The 26,434-nt window shown below is 42.3% G+C and overlaps 1 protein-coding gene across 2 annotated transcripts in view; it reads left to right on the top strand.

The window, feature by feature from the left end:
* LOC126266758 (atrial natriuretic peptide receptor 1-like) overlaps positions 1 to 26,434 on the top strand; it is a 1,377,759-nt gene that overhangs the window by 959,556 nt on the left and 391,769 nt on the right. For both annotated transcript variants that reach the window (XM_049971275.1, XM_049971274.1), the window contains exon 8: positions 10,606 to 10,687. In XM_049971275.1, the coding sequence (XP_049827232.1) occupies positions 10,606 to 10,687 (82 nt within the window). The remainder of the gene's footprint in view (positions 1 to 10,605; positions 10,688 to 26,434) is intronic.

Below are 26,434 nucleotides of genomic sequence, written 5' to 3'. Positions count from 1 at the left end.
CAACCTGGCATCGTTTACGAACGTCTGCAGATCGAATTACAGAGGTCAAAAATAATACTGTACAATTACTAACGTGTTTACTGCAAACATGTAGGGCGCTGATGACCACGCTGTTTAGCGCCCGTAAACCTCAAACACACACACACACACACACACACACACACACACACGCAAACATGTAGGCCTACCGACTTCATCGCAAAATGGTTCATTATTTCAACTCGTATTAAGATCGCAAACGCTAATTACGTACTAAAAACTATATACAACTAAATCGAACATGCATGCACAACGAATAACAAGTATATAATGGGCGGGGGCACTACGAATGTAGTTCGGGACAATACGTTGAGAATGTGGGTTTCGCGGGAGGCGCGCCAGAGATAAATCCCTGCAGTCGCGCTATCCTCTGTGTCCTCGGTGGCTCAGATGGGTTAGCCGGCACGGTAGCTCAGCGTTTTGGGTCAGAGGGTTACGTGCCCTCTGTAATAAAAAAACTGAGTTGATCGATCATCAACGAACTTAAACGGATGTATTACGACGTCCGCCCTGAGCAGACGCAACGAACAAAAGCGAACAAAATGAGAGTAAAAAAAAAAAAAAAAGATGGATAGAGCGTCAAGCGAGCAAAATGAGATTAGAAAAAAAAAGATGGATAGAGCGTCTGCCATGTAAGCAGGAGATCCCGGGTTCGAGTCCCGGTCGGGGCACACATTTTCATCTGCTCCGTTGCCGTATTTCAACGCCTGTAAGCAGCTAAGGGTGTTCATGTCATTATAATTTAAACATAACAAGTCTCTGAATAATTTAAATACCTTTTAATCGTTTCCAAAAATCCTCTGACCTTCAATTCAACTCAAAAGCACGGCGAACATAGAAGGCGCGAGAGACGTTTGGCGCCATTTTTCTGCCAAAGTTAATCAACCAATCACTTGCAACTTCACCTGTGGCCACTCTCTCTGTATACAGGCTCTCTGAGTCCCTCTATCCAATACTGTCCTCTATCGGCTGATACATAAACTACGTGTCGCGTCACCATTTGTCACTATCCAGCTCTGAGACACATCTCCCACTTAACCGCCTCCAAGGCCGGATCGGTATATGGCGCTAAGCCTCACTCGCTTGGTGAAAAATAGGAATTTGTAGCCAGAAGAGTGATGAATAATATGATTTACTGAAATGTTGAATAAAACCAATCTGCTTTCAGAAAAAATGTTTTGCGTTACCCTATTTACACGTCGCCACCCGGCCATCCCAGCTGCGGAAACTGCTACTAACGCGAGGGGATCCGTGCGAGTTAGCACAGCGAGCGATGCGTGGGCGGCTGCAGGCGAGCAATCTCTGCCTGCGGGGGCGCGGCGACCCGCCGGTGGGTGGCTGCTTCATTTGAAAGTCAAAGCGGCCCTCAGGGCAGCGCAGGGCAGAGCTCGCAGTAACGTGGCGCTGTTTGCCGCCCGCACCGCCGCGAGAGCAGCGGCCGCCTAATTAAAAACGGCGCCGCACCCGAGGGCGAGCGTGACCGGGTCTACATCGGCCGACTGCGTGCTAATTGCAGCTGCGGGCGGCTGCGCTGCGAACCGCCGTCTGCTCCCTGGGGACGCCACTGTGTGGAGCCCTCGTCTGCTCCACAGAGGCGCGGAATCTGTGTGGCCTCCGGAGAACACGTCCCCTCGTCTGCTGGCTGCGGTACTCGCCACGGTTTGCTTCCGGACACTCAGCCCTCTATGTGCACAGCTTCCTGCATTAAGGTCTTTGGCGACGAGGGTTTCCATAATCGCGCGACCGCTTGCAGGGAATTAGTGCTGAGTGTCTGAACTGCGTCATACATGAGTAAATGCTGGAATTAGGAAAGGAATTAAACACGCTGCTCTCAACGAGACGACACTGACAAGTGTGAAAGTAACTTCTGGAGTACTTTAACCCTTTCGTGAGCCGTGGGAAAGATGCTTCCCACTACAATGAACTCGCTCCTAATCCCGTGGCATTCACAGTTCCCACCTCTGTACGGTGCTACCATCTAGTGAACAGTATAGGGTACTACTTCCAGTCGGAAGCTCCCGCCGGTTTTGCTGTACCTTCCCGCAGAGGCATTGTATACAGGGTGTTACAAAAAGGTACGGCCAAACTTTCGGAAAACATTCCTCACACACAAATAAAGAAAAGATGTTACGTGGACATGTATCCGGAAACGCCTAATGTTAGAGCTCATTTTACTTTCGTCAGTATGTACTGTACTTCCTCGATTCACCGCCAGTTGGCCCAGTTGAAGGAAGGTAATGTTGAATTCGGTGCTTGTGTTGACATGCGACTCTGCTCTACAGTACTAGCATTAAGCACATCAGTACGTAGCATCAACAGGTTAGTGTTCATCACGAACGTGGTTTTGCAGTCAGTGCAATGTTTACAAAAAATAAAGGGTGGTGTCGATACGTTTGGTCAATTTCGAGAAAGGTGTGCTATTGGCAGACTTTCTGTAAAATGGTGGCACAGAATATTTTATTTCCTGGTGGATGTTGCTGCAGTGAACAGTTTTATCCTGTAGAAAATTAGTAAAAGAGAAAGTGGACAGCATGATCAGCTCACATACAGGATCCATCTAGCCAGACTATTGATTGCTGGCTTCCCATCCCAAAAAAGTCGTGGACAAAAACCTGTCTTTTTGACAAAAAGGGGTAAAGTACCTGAAGATTTTCGTCATGTGGCTGTAAGGGAGCATCAACCTATTTTAGGAGAAACCTACTGGACGTGCCGTCATTGTAGTACCAAATATGCGAAAAGAGCACTCGCTGTGTTTGTAAATATTGTCAAATACCACTTTGCGTAGACCCATGTTTCAGAAAATTTCATGGCAAGTAATTGTCACCTATAATTGCAACAAGTGAAGTAAATTTATCAAATAAATATGACACATATTGAAAAAGTTGCTTTTGTCATTTAACTCCAAGGAAGGGCAGTGGGAAGAATACTTCCCACCTTGTTGTGTGACCTCACTTTCACAGTTGGAGCAAATTTGATATTCTGTATGATAAAGATACCTATCTGTTAATTACTATCTGAGCTCCATTCATTAAAAAAAACTGCTCAATAATTTTACCCACGAAAGAGTTAATGGAGGATTATAGCGGCAGTAATGTTACAACTCGAACGGAGTGAGTAATGTAAGGCGTAACACGGTTGACGATTTTAAAATGCGGTTTCAACTGTGACACATTCTTTCTGTGAAGTTTGCTTCATCATTGTGAAACTGTTTTCTTGTTTACTATTAAGAAAATACAAAAGGCAAAGAATAATAGGAACTCTTATTATTTACGAGCAGGAGCTACTTTTATAACTCACACAAAATTTGTACAACTACATCTACATACATACTTCGTAAGTATATAAAATTCCGTGAGTTTGTGGACAGTTTTAAGTCTGACAGACAGCTCTGTGTAGAACACGAGAGATGATTTCGCCTTCGGAACCCTGAGAAATCAGCGGGAGCAGAGCCTGTTCTAGGAAACGGACATCGAACATCGAACATCTGTATCTACGTCTACACGGATTCTGCGCAAGCCACCGTACGGTGGGTGGCGGAGGGTATTCTTTAACATCAGCAGTCGTCTCCTTTTATGTTCTCTCTCAGATAGAGCGAGGGAAAAACGACTATCTATATGCTTCCATATGGGCCCTAATTTCTCGAATCTTATCTTCATGGTCCTTACGCGAGACGTGTATTTGCGGAAGTCGGATCGTTCTGCAGTTAGCTTCAAATACTGGTTCTCTAATCTTTCTCAGTAGTTTTCTTCGAAATGAATGCCTTCTTCACTCCAGGGACGCGCACTTGAGCTCCCAATGCACGTCCTAAAAATTGTATGCCGATCGAAACTACCGATAACAAATTCAGCAGCTCGCCTCTGAATTGCTTCGTTGTCTTCTTTCAATCTGACATGGTCCCAAACACTCGAGCAGTACTCAAGACTAGGTCGCACTAGTTTCCTATATGCGGTCTTTTACAGATGAATCACGGTTCCCTAAAATTCTCCCAATATACCGTAGTAGACCATTCGTCTTCCCTACCACAATCCTCACATGGTGATTTTATTTCATATCGCTTCGCAACATTACACCCAGATTTTCGAAGGAAGTGACTGTGTCAAACAGGAAACTGTTAACGCTGTATCAGAACATCCGCATTAACTAGTATTTTCGTACATAAGAGCCATTCGCCATATAAACTACAAATTTTGTCGAGGTCACCTTGTATCAACGTGCAGTCTCTTATCTTCGATACCTTCCTGTTCTTCACAGCATCATCAGCGAACAACCGCAGTTTGCCAGATCATATATATATATATATATATATATATATATATATATATATATATATATATATATATATATATATAGCTGAGTGGTCAGCGTGACGGATGGCCGTCCTATAGCCCTGGGTTCGATTTCCGATGACGTTCCAACTTCAAAAATATTTGTTATTTTGCTCAAAATTAAAAGTAGTCATGCCCACGATGTAGAATTATGAACTATGTATTTATCTGGTTTTACGTTTGTCTTCTTCAGGGTATGATTGCTGCCACAATCTTTGTCACTTCCAAGAAATTACCCCACTGCAGACTGTTAACGAATGTACGTGCATACGGAATAGGCTCCCAGGTATGGGATTGGCTCGAAGCCTTCTTAAGTAATCGAATCCAGTATGTTGTTCTCGATGGCGAGAGTTCGTCGGAGATAGGGGTAACATCAGGAGTGCTCTAGGGAAGTGTGATATGAACGTTGCTGTTTTTTATATACATAAATGATCTGGCAGACGGGGTGGGAACAATCTGCGGTTGTTCGATGATGATGCTGTGATGTACTGGAAGGTGTCTAAGGCAAGTTACTGCAGAATGATTCAAGGTAACGTCGACAAAATTTCTAGTTTATGTGGTGAATGGCAGTTGGCTCTTAAATGGTTCAAATGGCTCTGAGCACTATGGAACTTAACATCTGATGTCATCAGTCCCGTAGAACTTAGAACTACTTAAACCTAACTAACCTAAGGACATCACACACATCCATGCCCGAGGCAGGATTCGAACCTGCGACCGTAGCGGTCTCGCGGTTCCAAACTGAAGTGCCTAGAACCGCACGGTCACAACGGCCGGCCAGTTGGCTCTTATATACAAAAATGCTAGTTAATGTAGATTTTCAGATACAGCATTAATAGTTTCCTGCCTGACACAGTCACGACCTTTAAACATCTGGGCGTAATGTTGCGAAGCGATATGAAATGGAACGAGCATGTGAGAACTGTGGTAGAGAAGACGAACAGTCGACTTCGGTATATTGGGCGAATTTTAGGGAACTGTGATTCATCTGTAAAGGACCGCATATAGGACACTAGTGCGACCTAGTCTTGAGTATTGCTCGGGTGTTTGGGATCATGTCAGATTGATAGAAGACATCGAAGCAATTCAGAGGCGAGCTGCAAAATTTGTCACCGGTAGGTTCGATCGACAAGCAGTTTGTAGGACCTGCTTCGGGAGCTCACGTGCGAATCCCTAGAGGGAGGAAGACATTCATTTCGAAGAACACTACTGAGAAAAATTAGAGAACCGGCATTTGAAGTTGACTGCAGAACGATCCTACTGCCGCCAATATACATTGAGCGTAAAGACCATGAATGGCTCTGAGCACTATGGGACTCAACTGCTGTGGTCATCAGTCCCCTAGAACTTAAAATTACTTAAACCTAACTAACCTAAGGACATCACACACATCCATGCCCGAGGCAGGATTCGAACCTGCGACCGTAGCAGTTGCACGGTTTCGGACTGCGCGCCTAGAACCGCGAGACCACCGCGGCCGTAAAGACCATGATGATAAGATTCGAGAAATTAGGACTCATATGGAAGCATACAGGTAGTCGGTTTTCCCTCGCTCTGTCTGGGAGTGGAATAGGAAAGGAGACAACATCTTGTGTTAAAGGATACCCTCCGTCACCCACCGTACGGTGGCTTGCGGGGAATCTACAGGGTGTTTCAAAAATGACCGGTATATTTGAAACGGCAATAAAAACTAAACGAGCAGCGACAGAAATACACCGTTTGCTGCAATATGCTTGGGACAACAGTACATTTTCAGCCGGACAAACTTTCGAAATTACATTTGAACGAAACAGTGTCGAAAGGTACCTAGTGTGCATTCGGGTCGATTACATCACACGGCGAATGATAGTACTAAAATAAGCACGTAAATTGGCTGCATAATTAATACACTTATGTCGACCGTGACATTGAATCAAGTGGAAATGTGGCTATATTCTTTTTTAACAGCATTCCAAAGCTCTTGAACAGACATTGATGCGACGTTCGGCTTTGACTCATTTTGCAAAAGCGCCCAAGTAATATATATTGAAACTGATAGACAAGCCACAGAGAACTGGGTGTCGTGGTGTAAATGTCACTAAGAGGGACTCTCGTGCCCTGTGAAACTTCTTTATTTAAATGTGGGTATCTGTAATTAAATTGCTGAATGACTGAGAAGATGAAACTTCTAAGTTATTTGATTCTGAAACAGCTGAGTAAAACTGAACGAACTGAGCCTACTTACTCTTTACTTTTTCTTATCATGTCAACACTGACCTACAATTTTTAGCCCATATCTTAGCGTAAAATTATGGAAAAATGAATGAAAGTTCAGGAACAAAAATATAATCTTATGATTAACAATAAAATTTATTTTGGTGAGCCAGATACCTACTAACTGGGTATCGAATTCGGCCGAGAATGACGGATGACTCAGCTGTTTACAGTATTATCCGCTAAAATAAAAGGTCAAAATTTCAATCTCCGTCTTGTTTAGTCCGTATGGAAGTTTGTTTTTAAGCAGAACATGTTTCAATGACTTCCTTTTCCATCACTGAGACCACTTCAGAGAGAAATGTCAGAACTACCATTACGTAATCATATCCGTATTTCGTACATAGCTCTATAAGAAGACATCTTGTAAAATACATTTTCTACTGTTGGTGAGAGGTTAATATTATATTCTCAATTCGAACTAGAAAACGGATCAGAGAATTTCTAAAACTGTAAGCTATTACATAAGATGTACGATCTTGCCTGTCTGGCCTGTATCAACGATGTCGGAACTTTTATTTTTCATTTGCTTCTTCCATACCATCCAACGTTTTATAAGACCAAACTTTCACTTCTTCATAATCAAGGAAAATAGAGACTGGCATTTTCTGAACAACTCTTCTGCAAGGATTTACATTTCCAAACATATTTTGACACCAAAATAAACGTGTGGTAACGTGTACTATTCTGACGAATTGTACTAAGAGGACTCGTTTTTGATGCATCTTTAATGCGCCGGTGCTTTCACTATGTGTCCCAATGGCATGAAATTTTTTTTTTTAAATTTCAAAACAGCTTCTATATATCAAAACAGATGAGACAGTTATCGTCGTACATTTAACAGATATGGTATTCGAAATGAATTTTCAAAACCTGGCAAAAAGACAAAAACCGTAAATTTTGACTTTTTTCATTGTTTAATATGTCATAAACTATTCCTTTGCTAAAGAATTATTTTTCGCGTAGAAAACAACGCTTAAATTGCATCTTTAATATATACACGCAGTAGGCACAAGGAAACCACACGAGGTGAGAAAAGGGAAAACCTACATTTATCCAGTAATAGAAACGAAATGGAAAGTGCTTACCATATTCTGAGCGAGGCTGCGTCGAATGAAAAGGAAATAACAAAGGAAAAAGAACTACGAGACAGTACCGGGAACACTCAAATGGCAATTTGCATTTTAATTTCCGCAGTACGGTCGTGAATTTGCCTGCCTCGCAGAATGGTGCAGATCTCTTTTTACGAAAATTGAGCATTGTGTACGGAAGGGGAATTTTAGCCTCTTTAGACCCCACGTCCCAGAGGTGTTACGTGAGTAAAATGTGAAACAGAGTTTCGGCAGATGCGTCAGTACAGATCTGGCGGCAGTCAATCTCGCACCCAGACGCTTATTTAATGTTAATATCCGTAGGCATAACTTCTTTCTTACTCTAAACACGTGAATGTTGATGTTTATGCATAGTAATCGTAAACTGTCTAAGAGCTTCATGTAGTGTATACAGTTTGCTAGGTTGGATTATCAGAAGCTCACGAGAGAAAACATTCGTCCTTGTAGGCAGACATCATTCTCATAACGAATAACACCGCGTCCAATGCAGCTGAGCGTCGATAGAATGTGTATAAGTTTCTTCAGGAACGCCACATTCAGAAAAATTCATTCATAGATGATTATGTCCAGTAAAGTCACCAAATTGCGGGAACCTGGCACCGAGGGTTTTGCCGAACTGGGCAGGGTTAGAAGGAACCTCTGCTGCTTTGCTCACGCTCGTTTTTATGTTGCACTACCGCGTGATCACGCCTGAGAATGCAGGAAAAATGGAGGCTTGAAAACGTATACATACCGTTTGCTGCTTTGGATCACGTTTAGACTTCATTGTGTGGTTGACCGGATTCTAGTGGTTCCATCCGGTACACGAGAGCAAATATTGCGGCCGCGCTGCGCTATGGAGAGGTACCATCACATTGAATGGTAATGCAGCAGCGAAGTGTCCTTGGCACTTCCGATGGTATCAGAAATGACGAACTGTCGTGTTTAACATCGGAATGTGTGGGAATCAATGCCCCGGAGAAAGGGGGATTCCACTGATGCCCTTCATGCCGCCCCCTGAAGCCCTTTCGAGTTCGCTATGAGCGATGACGTGCTTGAAACGTTTCGCCCTGCCACTCATACGAAAACAGTGTGCTATAATCGATGGGTGGAGGAGTGGAATGCGGGTAAGAGATGCTGTGACGACCTTTTCATGGTGTGACACGTTCACGGTGGGGCTGGACCGAACTGAAGTGAAATTTGGTGCCATGTGACGTCATTAACTCACCTTACACCTCACATAAACTACCGAGCTTTGGCTTTCTTTCCGCGTGTGTCGACACCTCGATATTTGAAGCGTCACTGAGCCAGAGGGTGACGTCACAGGCCACCACGTTTTTGCTCCATTACGGAGGAAGCTTGCCAGATACTTTTGACCCGAATTGCAAACTTCATTGGGGGCAATTACGAGGTGTATTTTATCTCTGTCGAGGATCGACGCACCACGCTGAGCGCATTGCTTACTAAGCGGCGCAAAATTCCAACACCCAGGAGAACCTGGTTATCGGGCCACAGCGATAAAATTAGAAAAATTATGGCACGCACTGGAGCTTCGAAGAGGGCATTCTTCCACTGCACCACTTGCGAATGCACGGTGAAGGAAACGCCGACGAGGTTTCAAACCGATTTTTCGAAGCAGTCACAGGATCCATGAAATGATAGGTTCCACCAAGGATGTACTCAACAATCTTAACAATGCAGGTGTTTACGAACGAACTATGGTGTGAGTGCGGAGCTGCCTACATAGGAGAAACAGGGAGATCTGTCAGCTTACGAGTAGCAGAACACGAACTCTATGTACGATTACAACAACAAAATAAATCGGCGATAGTGGAACACCACCGTGACCATCAGGTTCCAGGAAGCCCGAGTACTGGCGAAAGAATCGTGGATGCGAGAACGCAAAATACGGGTGGTGATCGAAATTACTAAGCAGCCTGACAACATCAACAGAGAAGATGGCTACAAACTCCCGGCGCCCTGGCTGCCGGCCATCCCAGTCCAACGGGCCGCGAGGTGTCCCGCATAAGCTACACGGGACACAAACAGGTGTAGAACAACTGTCAGTCCGCTCCTGCGCTCACCAGGAGGAAAACTTACCGACCAGAAGCCGAACGCTGATTACCGGACAGCTACCAATCGTTGGACATCCACGAATAGCCTCTGTCCTTCCATCTCCCCTTACGTCATGACTAGCCAATCATATTTGAGGGCCAATTAAAAGTTTCACAACAGTGACGTCAGCATCGATAGTCTGTAATAAATAGAAGCACCTATCCCCATGCAAAACAAGTCGTGCGCTGAGGCAGGACCGCTGCAATTCGATTTTAGTTGATTATTGTTGTTAGTTTTTAGAAATGACGCGCCGGCCGTAGTGGCCGTGCAGTTCTAGGCGCTGCAGTCTGGAACCGAGCGACCGCTACGGTCGCAGGTTCGAATCCTGCCTCGGGCATGGATGTGTGTGATGTCCTTAGGTTAGTTAGATTTAAGTAGTTCTAAGTCCAGGGGGCTGATGGCCTCAGATGTTCAGTCCTATAGTGCTCAGAGACATTTAGAAATGATGCGGCATAGTACCCAGAAGAATTTTAGTCACTATGAGACCGGCCGCGGAAGCCTACGTTCTTATAAAACCTAAGAAGTTATACGTTGGGAAGTACACTGTGCCTTGCACTTGTCAGTATTTTTTCAGAGTGTAGATTTAGATGTAGGTGTAGAAGTGAGGCAGGTGTAGATCCACTTGTAGCTGTAAGTTGCTGTAGAACACATTACTTGGGACTGGCTCTTGACAAACACTGTGCGGTATAAACATGTTTGTCTCCTGGCAGTGTTCCACGGAGGTAAGCTTTGCCTGCACTGTACCGAGTCTCATGTAGTGACGTCATTCTACTTTGTTTCAGCCTTCCCGGACTACGCGGTGCTGAGCATCGTCCTCAGCTCCGTGGTCGTCGTGCTGGCCATCGCATCCGTCGTCATCTACAGGTGAGGCGCAGCGCCGCACCGCGCATAACTGCTGCCTGCACTACTGCGTCTCATTTCGTTGGACTGCACTCGCAGAAGTCTCGTAGTTGGTCCCCGCGTGGCGAACCGAGCGACGTGGCGGAACGGTTTACTTGTTTTAGTGTGAGACGATTCCTTCCGGCCAATCTTATCGGGGCGTTCAATAGTTTCACAAAATCTTACGGAAAATGTCAAGATATAAACATAGCTGAATCTCTCGGCTTTCCTCACCCCGAACTACCGCTCGGTCTGTAACGCCGACAGCACTAGGTAAATAATTGTTCCTTCCTCTTTAACGTTTTAGGTTGTCTGTACGCGTCGCAGAAACCCTTGACTCGAATGTGATATTACAGTGAAGCACCAAAGAAACCAGTATAGGCATAAGTATTTAAATACGTCAGATAAACAAACCGGCAAAATACGGCGCTGCTGTCGGCACCACGTATACAGGATGAAAAGTATTTAAACCCACAAACTCCCTGACTCGAATGTGATATTACACTGAAGTACCAAAGAAACCGGTATAGGCATAAGTATTTAAATACGTCAGATAAACAAACCGGCAAAATACGGCGCTGCTGTCGGCAGCACGTATACAGGATGAAAAGTATTTAAACCGACAAATTCTGGGAGGTTGTAGGGGACATCAAAACAAATATTTTCCCACGAATGTCATGTTTTTCAAACCGTTGGAGTCCGTATTACGTTCTTCAGTAGCTAGAGGGCGTATTACGCTCTTCAGTTGTAGGCAAAAGCTGTCCACCAGTGTAGTAGTGCATTGTCTCTGTTTACTAATGGAGCGATACACCTGGAGTGAGTACACTGATATGGTTGGTGCGTAGTACGTAGCGCACCACAACGGACGAGCTGCACAGCGGGTTTATCAACAACAATATCCTAATCGCCGTATCCCGCATCATACGACCTTTGATGCTTTGTACCAACGTTTGCGTGAGACCAGATTACCTTGACAGGGATACCGTCGCACGGTAAGGATGCTGCAATTTGAGGAAGCTGTCTTGCAGCATGTGGAGCAGGATCCTTCAATCAGCACTCGTGCAATTGCACGTCACGTGGGGACGAATCCGACGATTCTAACAACAGTCCTTCGAGAGCAATTGTTACGTCCATTTCACTTACAGCGTGACCACAACCTGGAACCAGTTGGTTATGCACCCTGAGCACAGTTTACGCAGTGGTACCTGGAACAGTGTGAAATGCATCCTACATTTCCATCCTCTGTGTTTACCGATGAAGCAATGTTCGGACGTCATCGAGTCTTCAACGTTCACAGTTCGCATGTTTGGAGTGTGGATAACCCACATGTCAGAGTTACTAGCGCTCATCAAGCGCGGTTCTTCGTTAATGTGCGGGTCGGTGTTGTTCGAGACTGTTTAACTGGGCCGTATCTGCTACCTAGTTGTTGTCTCTTGGTAATAAAAAAATGAAAAAGTGTTTCTTGGTTTAATTAATTTGCCGCAAGAGAAATCTTCCTCTACCGGTTTAAATACCCCTCACAGGAATAAATAACATTAGGGAAAAATATTTGTTTTGATGTCCCCTACAACCTCCCAGAGTTTGTCTGGTTAAATGCTTTTTACCCTGTATAATACAAGTGTCGGGCGCAGTTGTTAGATAGGTGCTGCTGCTACAAAGGCAGGTTATCAAGCTTTAAGTGAGTTTCACGTTCAAGTGTGTGTGAATTCCTAAGGAACCAAACTGCTGAAGTCATCGGTCCCTAGACTTACACACTAATTACACTAACTTAAACTGACTTATGCTGAGAACAACACACACACACCCATGCCCGAGGGAGGACTTGATCCTCCGGGGGCAAGGGCCTTGCAGTCCGTGACACGGCGCTTCTAACCGTTTGGTCATTACGCGGCCTAAGTGAGTTTGAACGTGTTGTCACAGTTGGCGTACGAGCAATGGGACACAGCATCTCCGAGGTAGCGAGTGAACCGTGAATATCAGGAATCCGATAAAACATCAAGTTGTTAAAGGTGAATGCAAGTTGTATAATTTTAGACATTAAACTACACCGAAGCGCCAATAAAAGTGCTACAGGCATGCGTATTCAAACAGAGAGACATGTAAACAGACAGAATACAACGCTGCGGTCGCCAACCCCTATATAAGGTATATAATCTCCGACATCGCTGCGGCCGGAAAGAGGTGCTGCAAGAACGGGACCAACAACGGTTTGAGAGAATCGTGACAGAAGTGCAACCATTCCGCAAATTGTTGAAGATTTCAGAAGTGGGACATCAAAAAATGTCAACATGTGAACAATTCAACTAAACATAATCGATATGGGCATTCGAAGCCAATGGCCCACTAGTGTACCCTTGAAGACTGCACGACGCAAAGCTTTACGCCCGCCTCGCCTAGACGAGTCTCATTTCAAATTGTATCGAGCGGATGGACATGTGCGGGTATGGAGACAGCCTCATGAATCCATGGATCCTGCATGACTTTTCAAACTGGTGGAGGCTCTGTAATGGTGTGGGGCGTGTGTAGTTGGAGCGATACGGGACTACTAAAACGTATAGATACTACTCTAACACCATTTTGTTTAAAACTGACATGGTCAGACCGTGACTGTGTACAATTAATGTAGGTTAATTCTTACAGATGTCGACTCTGACCAGAGTCTATTGGTTATGAACTGTAGATTAAAACTGAAGAAAGTGCAAGAAGGTGGGAATTTAAGGAGATGGGACCTGGATAAACTGACTAAACCAGAGGTTGTACAGAGTTTCAGGGAGAGCGTAAGGGAACAAATGGCCGGAATGTGGGAAAGAAATACAGTAGAAGAAGAATGGGTAGCTTGGAGGGATGAAGTAGTGAAGGCAGCAGAGGATCAAGTGGGTAAAAAGACGAGAGCTAGTAGAAAACTTTGGGTAACAGAAGAAATATTGAATTTAATTGATGAAAAGCGAAAAAAATAAAAATGCAGTAAATGAAGCAAGCAAAAAGGAATACAAAAGTCTCAAAAATGAGATCCACAGCAAATGGAAAATGGCTAAGCAGGGACGGCTAGAGGACAAATGTAAGGATGTAGAGGCTTATCTCACTAGGGGTAAGATAGATACTGCCTACAGGACAATTAAAGAGACCTTTGGAGAAAAGAGAACCACTTGTATCAATATCAACAGCTCAGATGGAAATCCAGTTCTAAGCAAAGAAGGGAAAAAAGAAAGGTGGAAGGAGTATATAGAGGGCCTATACGAGGGTGATGTACTTGAGGACAATATTATGGAAATGGAAGAGGATGTAGATGAAGATGAAGTTGGAGATACGATACTGCGTGAAGAGTTTGACAAAGCGCTGAAAGACCTGAGTCGAAACAAGGCCCCCGGAGTAGACAACATTCCATTAGATCTACTGACGGCCTTGGGAGAGCCAGTCCTGACAAAACTCTACCATCTGGTGAGTAAGATGTATGAGACAGGCAAAAAAACCCTCAGACTTCAAGAAGAATATAATAATTCCAATCCCAAAGAAAGCAGGTGTTGACAGATGTGAAAATTACCGAACTATCAGTTTAATAATTCACGGCTGCAAAATATTAACGCGAATTCTTTACAGACGAATGGAAAAACTAGTAGAAGGCGACCTAGGGAAGATCAGTTTGGACTCCGTAGAAATATTGGAACACGTGAGGCAATACTGACCCTACGACTTATCTTAGAAGCTAGATTAAGGAAAGGCAAGCCTACGTTTCTAGCATTTGTAGACTTAGAGAAAGCTTTTGACAATATTCACTGGAATACTCTCTTTCAAATTATGAAGGTGGCCGGGGTAAAATATAGGGAGCGAAAGGCTATTTACAATTTATACAAAAACCAGATCGCAGTTATAAGAGTCGAGGGGCATGAAAGGGAAGCAGTGGTTGGGAAGGGAGTAGCGTCTCCCCGATGTTATTCAATCTGTATATTGAGCAAGCAGTGAAGGGAACAAAAGAAAAATTCGGAGTAGGTATTAAAACCCATGGAGAAGAAATAAAAAACTTTGAGGTTCGCCGATGACATTGTAATTCTGTCAGAGGACTTGGATGAGCAGTTGAACGGAATGGACAGTGTCGTGAAAGGACATAATAAGATGAAGATAAACAAAAGCAAAACGAGGATAATGGAATGTAGTCGAATTTAGTCGGGTGATGCTGAGGGAATTAGATTAGGAAATGAGACACTTAAAGTAGTAAAGGAGTTTTGCTATTTGGGTAGCAAAATAACTGATGATGGTCGAAGTAGAGAGGATATAAAATGTAGACTGGTAATGGCAAAGAAAGCGTTTCTGAAGAAGAGAAATTTGTTAACATCGAGTATAGATTTAAGTGTCAGGAAGTCGTTTCTGAAAGTATTGGTATGGAGTGTAGCCATGTATGGAAGTGAAACATGGACGATAAATAATTTAGACAAGAAGAGAATTGAAGCTATGGAAATGTGGTGCTACAGAAGAATGCTGAAGATTAGCTAGGTAGATCACATAACTAATGAGGAGGTGTTGAATAGGATTGGGGAGAAGAGAAGTTTGTGGCGCATCTTGACTAGAAGAAGGGATCGGTTGGTAGGACATGTTATAAGACATCGAGGGATCAACAATTTAGTATTGGAGGGCAGCGTGGAGGGTAAAAATCGTAGAGGGAGACCAAGAGATGAATATACCAAGCAGATTCAAAAGGATGTAGGGTGCAATAGGTACTGGGAGATGAAGAAGCTTGCACAGTATAGAGTAGCAAGGAGAGCTGCATCAAACCAGTCTCAGGACTGAAGACCACAACAACAACAACAATTCTTACAAAGAAGAAGACAGTAACCAGGCACTATTAACGCTGCTATTTATTTAGGTAAATAGCGTCGTTACCGGTTTCGAACTGCCAAGTTCATCATCAAACGGCTGTTCACATGATTTTCAAGATACACTTTACATTATCGTCCGTTTTAGATAAAAGCCGGTAACATCGCTATTTATCTAAATAAATAGCAGTGTTAATAGTGGCCGGTTGCTGTCTTCTTCTTTGTGAGAATTAAACAACTCTAACAGGTGACACGTGCGTAAGCATCCTGTCTGGTCAGCTGCATCAATTTTTGTCCATTGTGCATTCCGAAGGACTTGGGCAATTCCAGCAGGACAATGCGACACCCCACACATCAAGAATTGCTACAGTGTGGCTCCAGGGAAACTCTTCCGATTTTAAACACATGCGCTGGTCACCAAACTACCCAGACAAGAACATTATGGAGCATATCTGGGATGCTTTGCAACGTGCTGTTCAGAAGAGATCTCCACCCTCTCGTACTCTTCTGGATTTATGGAGAGCGCTGCAGGTTTCTTGTTCTTCAGTCATTAGTCGAGTCGATGCCATGTCGTGGTTCGGCGCTTCTGCGTCCTAGCGAGGGCTGTACACGATATTAGGCAGGTGTACCAGTTTCTTTGGGTCTTCAGTGTTGTAATAATAATAATCCCCGTGGAGGCCCGGGAAAAGAATAGGCCTCCGGTATGTTCTGCCAGTCGTAAAAGGCGACGAAAAGAACAAACCACTAATAGGGCTAACCCCCCTTTTAGTGTGATTAGTTGGTTCAGGACAGAACTAAAGAAGCCTCGGACAAGCGCCGCCATGGTCGGGGACGACGCTTGAACCCTATGCCCGCCCACAATGGTAACGACACTGCTAGCCAACTGGAAAATGATTTAAATCCAAATAGAGGTGTTTTGCAGGATGTGCTTCCTGCAACCACCCTAGAAAGAAAACAAAGACATAGGATGAGATGGTCAGTTGAAGTTAATAGACACCTCATGTTCTGTTATTACCAAGCAACAAACCTAGGAACCAACACAACTGGATACAGATCACAAGTATACACAACATTTTTTACCAGATACCCAGAATTAAAATTTTTAACAGAACAACGACTAGCTGATAAGATCCGTGTAATAATAATAAATAACAGGATACTCCAGTCAGAATTAGAAAACATCAAACAACAAGTACAACAAATACTGGAACAAAATAATGTGCAATCAGAAGAAGAATAAAATACAGTAATGGACTCAAACATCCCAGGGCAAACAAACAAAGAACAACACACATCAATCAAACAATCAGAGGGAAACTAAATCTTAAGACTGCCGCCAGAACAAGTACAAATAGAACACGAAGTGACACACATGTTAGATATAGAAGAAAAATTTCTGCTGAAATATATAGAATACAAAGACACAAATACAGACATTAGACCGTTCTTGCATAGACCGCCAAATAACCCACAAGTCGGAACAACAATAAAAACTATCAACACAATCATACACAACAAAATAAATGAAAACACAACTATGGAAGAGTTACAACTACTGGTTTATATAGGAGCACTCACTACACTAAATATACACACCAGGCAGAGATCAGAACCAACCAACACACAGAAGAAACCCACAAAACCAGCATGACAACACAGGCTACAGATCAAAATCGAAAAACTGAGAAAAGACATTGGACAGCTAACAAAATTTATAAGACATCAAATGCCAGAAAAAAAAACGAAAAAGGTTAGGTAAAATCTCACAACAAGAAGCGATAGAGCAATTAGATGAAAATAAGCAGAAATTACAAGCATTGGCCAAACGACTTAGAAGATACAAAAAAAGTGAAAATAGAAGGAAACAAAACCAAACATTCAACACAAACCAAAAGAAATTTTACCAGACAATAGATAACACACACATTAAAATAGACAATCCACCAAACATAACAGACATGGAACACTTCTGGAGCAACATATGGTCAAACCCGATACAACATAACAGGCATGCACGGTGGAGAGAAGCAGAAAGAGACACATACAAGATGATACCACAAATGCCTGAAGTGATAATTTTGCAACATGAAGTCACCAAAGCAATTAATTCTACTCACTATTGGAAAGCCCCTGGAAAAGATAAACGCCGACCGCGATGGTCTCGCGGTTCTAGGCGCGCAGTCCGGAACCGTGCGACTGCTACAGTCACAGGTTCGAATCCAGCCTCGGGCATGGATGTGTGTGATGTCCTTAGGTTAGTTAGGCTTAAGTAGTTTTAAGTTCTAGGGCACTGATGACTACAGCAGTTGAGTCCCATAGTGCTCAGAGACATTTGAACCATTTTTTGAAAAGATAAAATAGCAAATTTCTGGCTAAAGAAGTTCACCTCAACACATTCACATCTAACTAAATTATTTAACAGTTACATTGCAGGCCCATACACATTCCCTGATACACTTACACAAGGAATAACTTATATGAAACTAAAGATCAAGCAGACACAGCAAACCCAGCTAAATACCGCCCCATAACATGCCTACCAACAATATACAAAATATTAACTTCAGTCATTACACAGAAATTAATGACACATACAACACAGAACAAAATTATAAATGAAGAACAAAAAGGATGTTGCAAAGGAGCACGAGGATGTAAAGAGCAACTGATAATAGATGCAGAGGTGGCATATCAAGCTAAAACTAAACAAAGGTCGCTACACTACGCATACATTGATTACCAAAAAGCTTTTGATAGTGTACCCCACTCATGGTTACTACAAATATTGGAAATATACAAAGTAGATCCTAAATTGATACAGTTCCTAAACATAATAATGAAAAATTGGAAAACCACACTTAATATCCAAACAAATTCAAATAATATCACATCACAGCCACTACAGATTAAGCGTGGAATATACCAAGGAGACTCATTAAGTCCTTTCTGGTTCTGCCTTGCTCTGAACCCACTATCCAACATGCTAAATAATACAAATTATGGATACAATATTACTGGAACATACCCACACAAAATCACACATTTGCTATACATGGATGATCTAAAACTACTGGCAGGAACAAATAAAGATAACAGAAGTATTCAGCAATGATATGAATATGGCTTTTGGAACAGACAAATGCAAGAAAAATAGCATAGTCAAGGGAAAACACAATAAACAAGAAGAATTCATATTAGATAACCATAGCGACTGCGTAGAAGCGATGGAAAAAACAGATGCCTATAAATATCTAGGATACAGACAAAAAATAGGAATAGATAAAACAAATATTAAAGAGGAACTAAAAGAAAAATATAGACAAAGACTAACAAAAATACTGAAAACATGACAGCAAGAAACAAAACAAAAGCTATAAATACTTATGCTATACCAATATTGACCTACTCATTTGGAGTAGTGAAATGGAGTAACGCAGACCTAGAAGCACTCAATACACTTACACGATCACACTGCCACAAATATAGAATACATCACATACATTCAGCAACAGAAAGATTCACATTAAGCAGAAAGGAAGGAGGAAGGGGATTTATCGACATAAAAAACCTACATTATGATCAGGTAGACAATTTAAGAAAATTCTTTCTAGAACGAGCAGAAACTAGCAAAATACACAAAGCAGTCACTCATATAAATACATGTGCTACACGACTGCAATTTCATAACCAGTTCTACAACCCTTTAGATCACATAACATCAACAGATACGAAGAAAGTAAATTGGAAAAAGAAAACACTACATGGCAAGCACCTGTATCATCTAACACAGCCACACATCGATCAAGACGCATCCAACATATGGCTAAGAAAAGGCAATATATACAGTGAGACGGAAGGATTCATGATTGCAATACAGGATCAAACAATAAACACCAGATATTACAGTAGGCATATTATTAAAGATCCCAATGCCACAACGGATAAATTCAGACTTTGCAAACAACAAATAGAAACAGTAGATCACATCACAAGCGGATGTACAATACTAGCAAATACAGAATACCCCAGAAGACATGACAATGTAGCAAAAATAATACATCAACAGCTTGCCTTACAACATAAAGTTATAAAACAACACGTTCCCACATACAAGTATGCACCACAAAATGTACTGGAGAATTATGAATACAAATTATACTGGAACAGAACCATTATAACAGATAAAACAACACCACATAACAAACCTGACATCATACTCACCAATAAAAAGAAGAAATTAACACAACTAATCGAAATATCCATACCCAATACAACAAATATACAAAAGAAAACAGGAGAAAAAATTAAAAAATACATCCAACTGGCTGAGGAAGACAAGGATATGTGGCATCAGGATAAAGTTGACATTATACCAATTATACTATCAACTACAGGAGTCATACCGCACAATATCCACCAGTACATCAATGCAATACAGCTACATCCAAACTTATATATACAACTACAGAAATCCGTAATTATTCATACATGTTCAATTACCCGAAAGTAATGCAATATAACATATACCGTACAGTTAAAAGGAAGTCACGCTTAATCAAGGTCCGCGTCACTTTCTACTTTTGACCAGACATAACGTCTGAGATAAGAAAGAAATAATAATAATAATAATAATAATAATAATAATAATAATAATAATAGTGACAATGATGACAAAAAGCTAATGGCAGGTATAAAATGAATTTATATGTGCACAAAATAGATGTTTTCTGATATAGCGAGTTCTGACGAAAGGGTGTTTAAGGAGAATGCACCATCTAAGACTACTGGGAAATGAGGAAGATTTGTAGGGAAGAAGGACGCAGTGGAGTGGCGGTTGCGTAGTGGGTCAATGGTAGTCATTATTGTTGTTGTTTCATGAGGTATGTCATTAATTATCTTCTTAAGCTGGAGCTGTAAAAGGTCTTGAAGCACTTACAATTTGCGAATGAAATTGGAACTATTTTCGTTTTACTGGTAAAGAAGTTTCCCGCATATACAAATTGTGTGCTGCTCGGCGCGTTACTACGTTTCGTTCGCTCTTTACGACTGACCCCGCTCTCCTTCTGTAGGTGGAGACCCAATTGCGGTCAATCTAATGTACACGAGCAGGGTGGGCGCCTGCCGGTGCTGTGAAACAGCGCGAGCCATGCAGCCCCATCGGCGGAGCCGACCTTTTGCTGCCTTCCACCAATTGATGAAGGGCTCATGAAATATTCATACCAGAGCAGGAAAAAACTTCGCAAAGAGAGAACGCGCAAAGTTCGAGTTCGCCACGAGTCGCCTTCTGGTCGCGGTTGTGTCCTTCCCTCAACACATGAAATTCATTTCTAATTTACTGAATTTTGATTTCTTCTACGGCAAGACTGCATTTTTAGAATTTCGCGTACAGATTATGTTGAATATGTAACTCACGTATTTTCGGGGTATTTGATCGAGAAATTCCCGAAATCTCTGCTTATGAAAGGGGAAATGATGTGGAAGTAACGAAGTCTGTAATTTAACGTAGAATTTTGATGTAAGAAATTAAACGTCATGTTAGGTAACTTATTTATCTCGTATCATATCGTGTTATCATAATCTCAGCTGTATTTTTACGTCTTTCGTCACTGTGTGGCACATAATTAAATTATAAGATGATAAAGGACATGGGCAAGTCGTTAGTATAATTGATTGTTGTTGTTGCGGACATCAAGCTAAAGAATTATTTGATACAGCACTCGGTAGTCGTCTGTGTCATGCGTTCCCTCACCACCCTCTTACCACACACTCTCCGATATCAAATTAAATTAAGTTTCGTTGATGATTTTGGAAGTGTCTTGTCAACCGATCCGTTCGTTTAGTTAAAGCTGTGAAATAAACGTCTTCCCTCCCCAATTAGATGGGTAGATCACATAACTAACGAGGAGGTATTGAATAGGATTGGGGAGAAGAGAAGTTTGTGGCACAACTTGACGAGAAGAAGGGGTCGGTTGGTAGGACATGTTCTCAGGCATCAAGGGATCACCAATTTAGTACTGGAGGGCAGCGTGGAGGGTAAAAATCGTAGAGGGAGACCAAGAGATGAATACACTAAGCAGATTCAGAAGGATGTAGGTTGCAGTAGGTACTGGGAGATGAAGATGCTTGCACAGGATAGAGTGGCATGGAGAGCTGCATCAAACCAGTCTCAAGACTGAAGACCACAACAACAACAACAACAACTCCCCAATTTGACTCAATGCAGGTCGATCTACCCAACTGTCTTCAACGTTCTACTGCAGCACCATGTTTCGAGAACTGTTACTCTCTTCTGGACTGTACTATGTGTGTTCCACGATTCACTTCCGTATGATAGAACACTCGAACGAGTACTTTGTGAGGAGCAATTCTAAGAGATAAATTTATATTTGATTTCAGCATTTTTCTTTCTCAGGTAGCTTTCCTTGTCATTATTAGTCCTAATTTTAGACCCTGTCTAATTCTACCGTCGTCAGTTACTCTGCTACCCAAATACCAAACGTTGTCTCTTAATTTTATCGTCTCACTTCGTAGTTCGATAACACTGCATTGCCCTTGTTTGATGTTCGACTTATTATTTCCTTTCAGGTCGATCAACTCCTTTTCTGTCTCTGAGACATTTAGAATGACATTGGCGTAGCTTAAAGTTTTCATCTCTTCTCCAAAAAGCACGATACACTTTCCAAATTTTTCCGTAGTTCCCTTTACTGCTTGATCACTTTACTGACTTAGAAAAGTGTGCGGTACAGTATGGCCCCGTCTTACTACCTTCTCAGTAACTGTCTGCCATTCATACCGTTGGAAAGATAGAACTGTAGTTTGGTTAATAAAATGAAATTTATGTTCCTAGTTCTTACTTTTTCTTAGCTGTCGCAATCTTTTTTGATTGAATTTCTTACGATGGTTTTCACCAGAAATTTACCTTCTCACTGTAACTTTTAGAGTAGGAGACTGAAATTTGACATACATTTTAGGCTATAATGTGGTTTGCATCTATTTACACCAGTGTAACATCAGTCAGTCGGGTAACTGAAGTCAGAGTGGTTGTAGGATTGCTGTACTTTCAACTATACGTTTACAAGGAAGATGTCAATTAATTTTGAGGATCTTACATGTGTGATGTAGTCGTCAACTATCGTTGACAGTTAGGGCATTGTAGGAGGTTCGTAAAAGTGACATTTGTTTCCAACACAAAATTGTTCTACTGTCGGCACATCATCCATGCCGTGGTCCGTAATCAACGTGCTGCTCTTGCTTTCGGGATCAAATGTATTCCAGGTTCAACTTTTATATGGTATCGCTAGACAATTTAAGACAAGTCAAAAACCCTATTTGTTTCCCTATCTTCTTCCAGTGCGAGAATACGCACCTTCTCTAACGATCCAATGGAAAATTAAACCAAGTCTTCCTTCATACACTTATTCTTCCAAAAACGTGTACGCAAGATGGATTTCCCAGTCGCTCATACATTTGTTATCCACTTCTTTTTCTTTAAGGAAAACAGGTGATTTCCTCAGCGAGCTATCGAAGTATGGTAGGAAGACAGGGTAGTCACTGAGGGCGAAACACAAAATGCCTATCCATTAAGGGAATATATCTTCACTTTGCACTTCATAAGAAGGAACAAAGTCAACCTCAGTGTTTAGAGACCAATAGAGACGTTCCCTGACAACAAATTACGTAATTATCTCAGAAACGTCACTTTTGCAGTAACTACCAGAGGCAATCCAAAGAGCAAGTCATGAGGTTCTTGTATTCTGTAGTTATGCATGGGTTCTTACGGCAGAAAGCAGAAATGAATGCCACAATAACAGCTATGTAAAATTCGTTTACTTAACCCATTGTGTTGCCTAATACGATGTAGTCACATCCAAAGTGTAGTTCCGAAAATGCTGGCTCGTAGCTGAGTCTTTAACACAGTACTCACTGACAGACAAAGGTGTGTATTCGAAGGCGACGACCACGATATAGTATGGAGTGGTGGTAGCCTGTGGTGGCCTCCTATACACTACGAGGGCGACATTGCCTTTTCCGGCTATGGAGGGCGTGTTGGTGTAGCAGCCATCGGTTGGTTGCCGCGGTTGATGTGTGGCTGCCTTTAGTGGCGGCACTAGGTACATCCGCTACAAATCTTGGAACTATGAACAGACACACATGGCATGGTCACTGTAGCTAACGACACTACAAACGTGATGACAGAAGATTTTTACCTGCTGCTAAACAAGGAAATAAAGAAATCTAATAGGCTGCATCGGCCATAGAACTGTTGAAGTACCCATGGAGGCATTTTGCTTAAGTAATTTAAGGAAAGCACGGAATACATAAATCACAATTGTTGGACGGAGGTTTAGACTCCGATCCTTGCCAGTCCAAAGTCTTAACAACTGTATCAACTCACCTGTCTGGTAATTGAGCTATTACACCAAGATACAAGCAAACACTGCAAAACACAGGTCATTGGCTGAATGTAACCTTGTTACCAAGTGCGAAGCAAAATGTGATAGGAATGGTGACTATTTACGAGGGTTGCCCAGAAAGTAATGCAACGCATTTTTTTTCTCAGCCGAAATCAATGCTACGAATGCGAAACGTTAGGTATGTATTATTTGAAGTCTCCTAAGTAAGCGCGCCAATTCCCGTCACTTCCGACAGATAGCGTAGCTCCAGAACAGTTTCAAAATAGCGTCTATAGGTGACGTACGTTAAAGGCAATGTGCCGTCATTGAATTTCTCACTGCAGAGAAATAAACTGTCGTCAATATTCACAAACGCTTGTGCAAAGTCTATGGAGCATGTGCTGCCGACAGAAGTGCAGTTAGTCGCTGGATACGGAGGGTGAGGACATCAAAGGCGTTCGGTGCACCTCTACGACGTCCAGCGGTCAGGGAGACCATCCACGGTTGCCACACCTGAAAGCCCTGACCTAGTTCCCTCGGACTTCCACTTGTTTGGGCCATTAAGGGGTGCCATTCGAGGAACACATTCTGAGGACGAGGAGGAGGTTATTCACACAGCGAAGTGCTGGCTCCGTCGGCAGGATAAGGATTCGTACCGACAGGGCATACATGCCCTTGTTTCGCCCGGGAGGAAGACCATGGAACGGGATAGAGATTACGTGGAAAAATAGGGTGTGCTGCTGAAACACCATTCTTTCGTGTATGTAATTCTTACTATGTTCAATAAAAAATTGTTCAAGGAAAAAATGCGGTGCGTTATTTTCTGGGCAATCTTCGTATGTTACAGTTACTTTTAAACAATGGGTTTCTTCGAGTGTTAGACCGGTGCCAGATTCGGACATATTTGTTCCAGAGGCGTTTTCATGTTTTAAACAACAGACTTCCACAGCATACCCTCCAAATTTGCATAAAGGTGTGCCGTAGGTAAAATGTGTAACTACTTGTGATACAAGTGTAGAAACACCGAGACTGCGTTCGTCCATAAGGCCTGAAGTGAATCAAAGCAAGGAGCTACTTTAATTCTCATGGATAGTTTCTAGTTCTTGATGTAGACTGGTGGTATTTACCCTACAATACCCCAGGCCGATCGCCTTCTTTGGTAAAAGTTTCAACGCCAAGATCGGCAGACGGTATTTCCTTATACTCGTCATTCCAAGATAATTTTAACGAAGTTTAAAAAAAACGTTTTATTCCATTAAAGAATCCTACTTGCTACAATATCTCGGTTGATAAGCGAGATAAAAGGATTAAACACACGAAATAAACTACGTGGCATTTAGCAAACTTTCAGTTGCCGAGAACATCGCGTCGATATCAGGAGCTGCCAACAGCAAGTCTCTAAATTATTAGTTGAGGGTTTGTTAACCATACGTTTCCCTGTGTGTCTACTAGAAAGAATCTCTACAGTAAATGCTTCTGAAAGTAAACCATATCTTCCTTTCATATTAGCTAATCAACTGTTTTTGTTTCGACTACTATTTTTGAGCTTTGTCCTCTTTACAAACTGTCTTTCAACTTCATACTCTTTTCTTCAATTATGAAACTTTTTCGCAATTTTTATTTCTTGTTCGCTAAGTATAGATTCTCATCACTTTCTTTGCTCCCACCAGCCGAATGATATTATCAGCCACGCCTCCTTTGTCAAATGTGGATCGTTCTATTTCACTTCCATCCACTCAGTTCAAATGGCTCTGACCACTATGCGACTTTACTGCTGAGGTCATCAGTCGCCTAGAACTTATAAGGACATCACACACATCCATGCCCGAGGCAGGATTCGAACCTGCGACCGTTGCGGTCACGCGGTTCCAGACTAAAGTGCCTAGAACCGCACGCCCACACCGGCCGGCCCCATTCACTTAGTTAGTAACAGCGTTGCCTGAGAACGACTCAAGTGTAGACTATGGTCTTATCCCGTCCTTGCACTAAGGCAGTTTCCTAGAAATCATACTTATTTGTTACCAAGCACCGCCTATTCTAGAAAAGCTGGAAGATCTGATTCGGTAGTATGTGTCAGTAGCCTACTCGTTGCTTGCGTTTTCTTTTCTTTTTTCTTTTTTTTTTCCTAATACACAACTCGTGTGAAACATGTATCTAGTCTGCAGTTTTAAAGCTCCACTTCGTTACTATGAGACACATTTCGTGACTTCGATCAATCCGTTCTCGCCTTGGACGTGCCTATCTGCCGAACATGATGGCTTCAAATAAATTTCTTTACTTGCGTCTGTGAATAGGAACTTGCACTGTCCTCACACAGTTCAGCAATGACCATCTTCAGATCTGCAGCAAAACATGGGCAAAACACAAATACAACTAGTTGACTGTCCACAGCTTAAAACAATAAAATATACCATAATGAAAAGTAATGGTGACATACATGTGAAAATTATGTGCTTTAAATATGACGAGGCATACCTGTTTTAAAAACATGTCCCCCAGTAATGGGGTCATAGCGGCGTCATCAAAAGATA

This window comes from Schistocerca gregaria, chromosome 4 (assembly GCF_023897955.1).
Source record: "Schistocerca gregaria isolate iqSchGreg1 chromosome 4, iqSchGreg1.2, whole genome shotgun sequence".
In the NCBI taxonomy this organism is placed as follows: domain Eukaryota; kingdom Metazoa; phylum Arthropoda; class Insecta; order Orthoptera; family Acrididae; genus Schistocerca; species Schistocerca gregaria.
The sequence above is the reverse complement of the archived record's forward strand: the minus strand, read 5'-3'. Positions and strand labels throughout refer to the sequence as shown.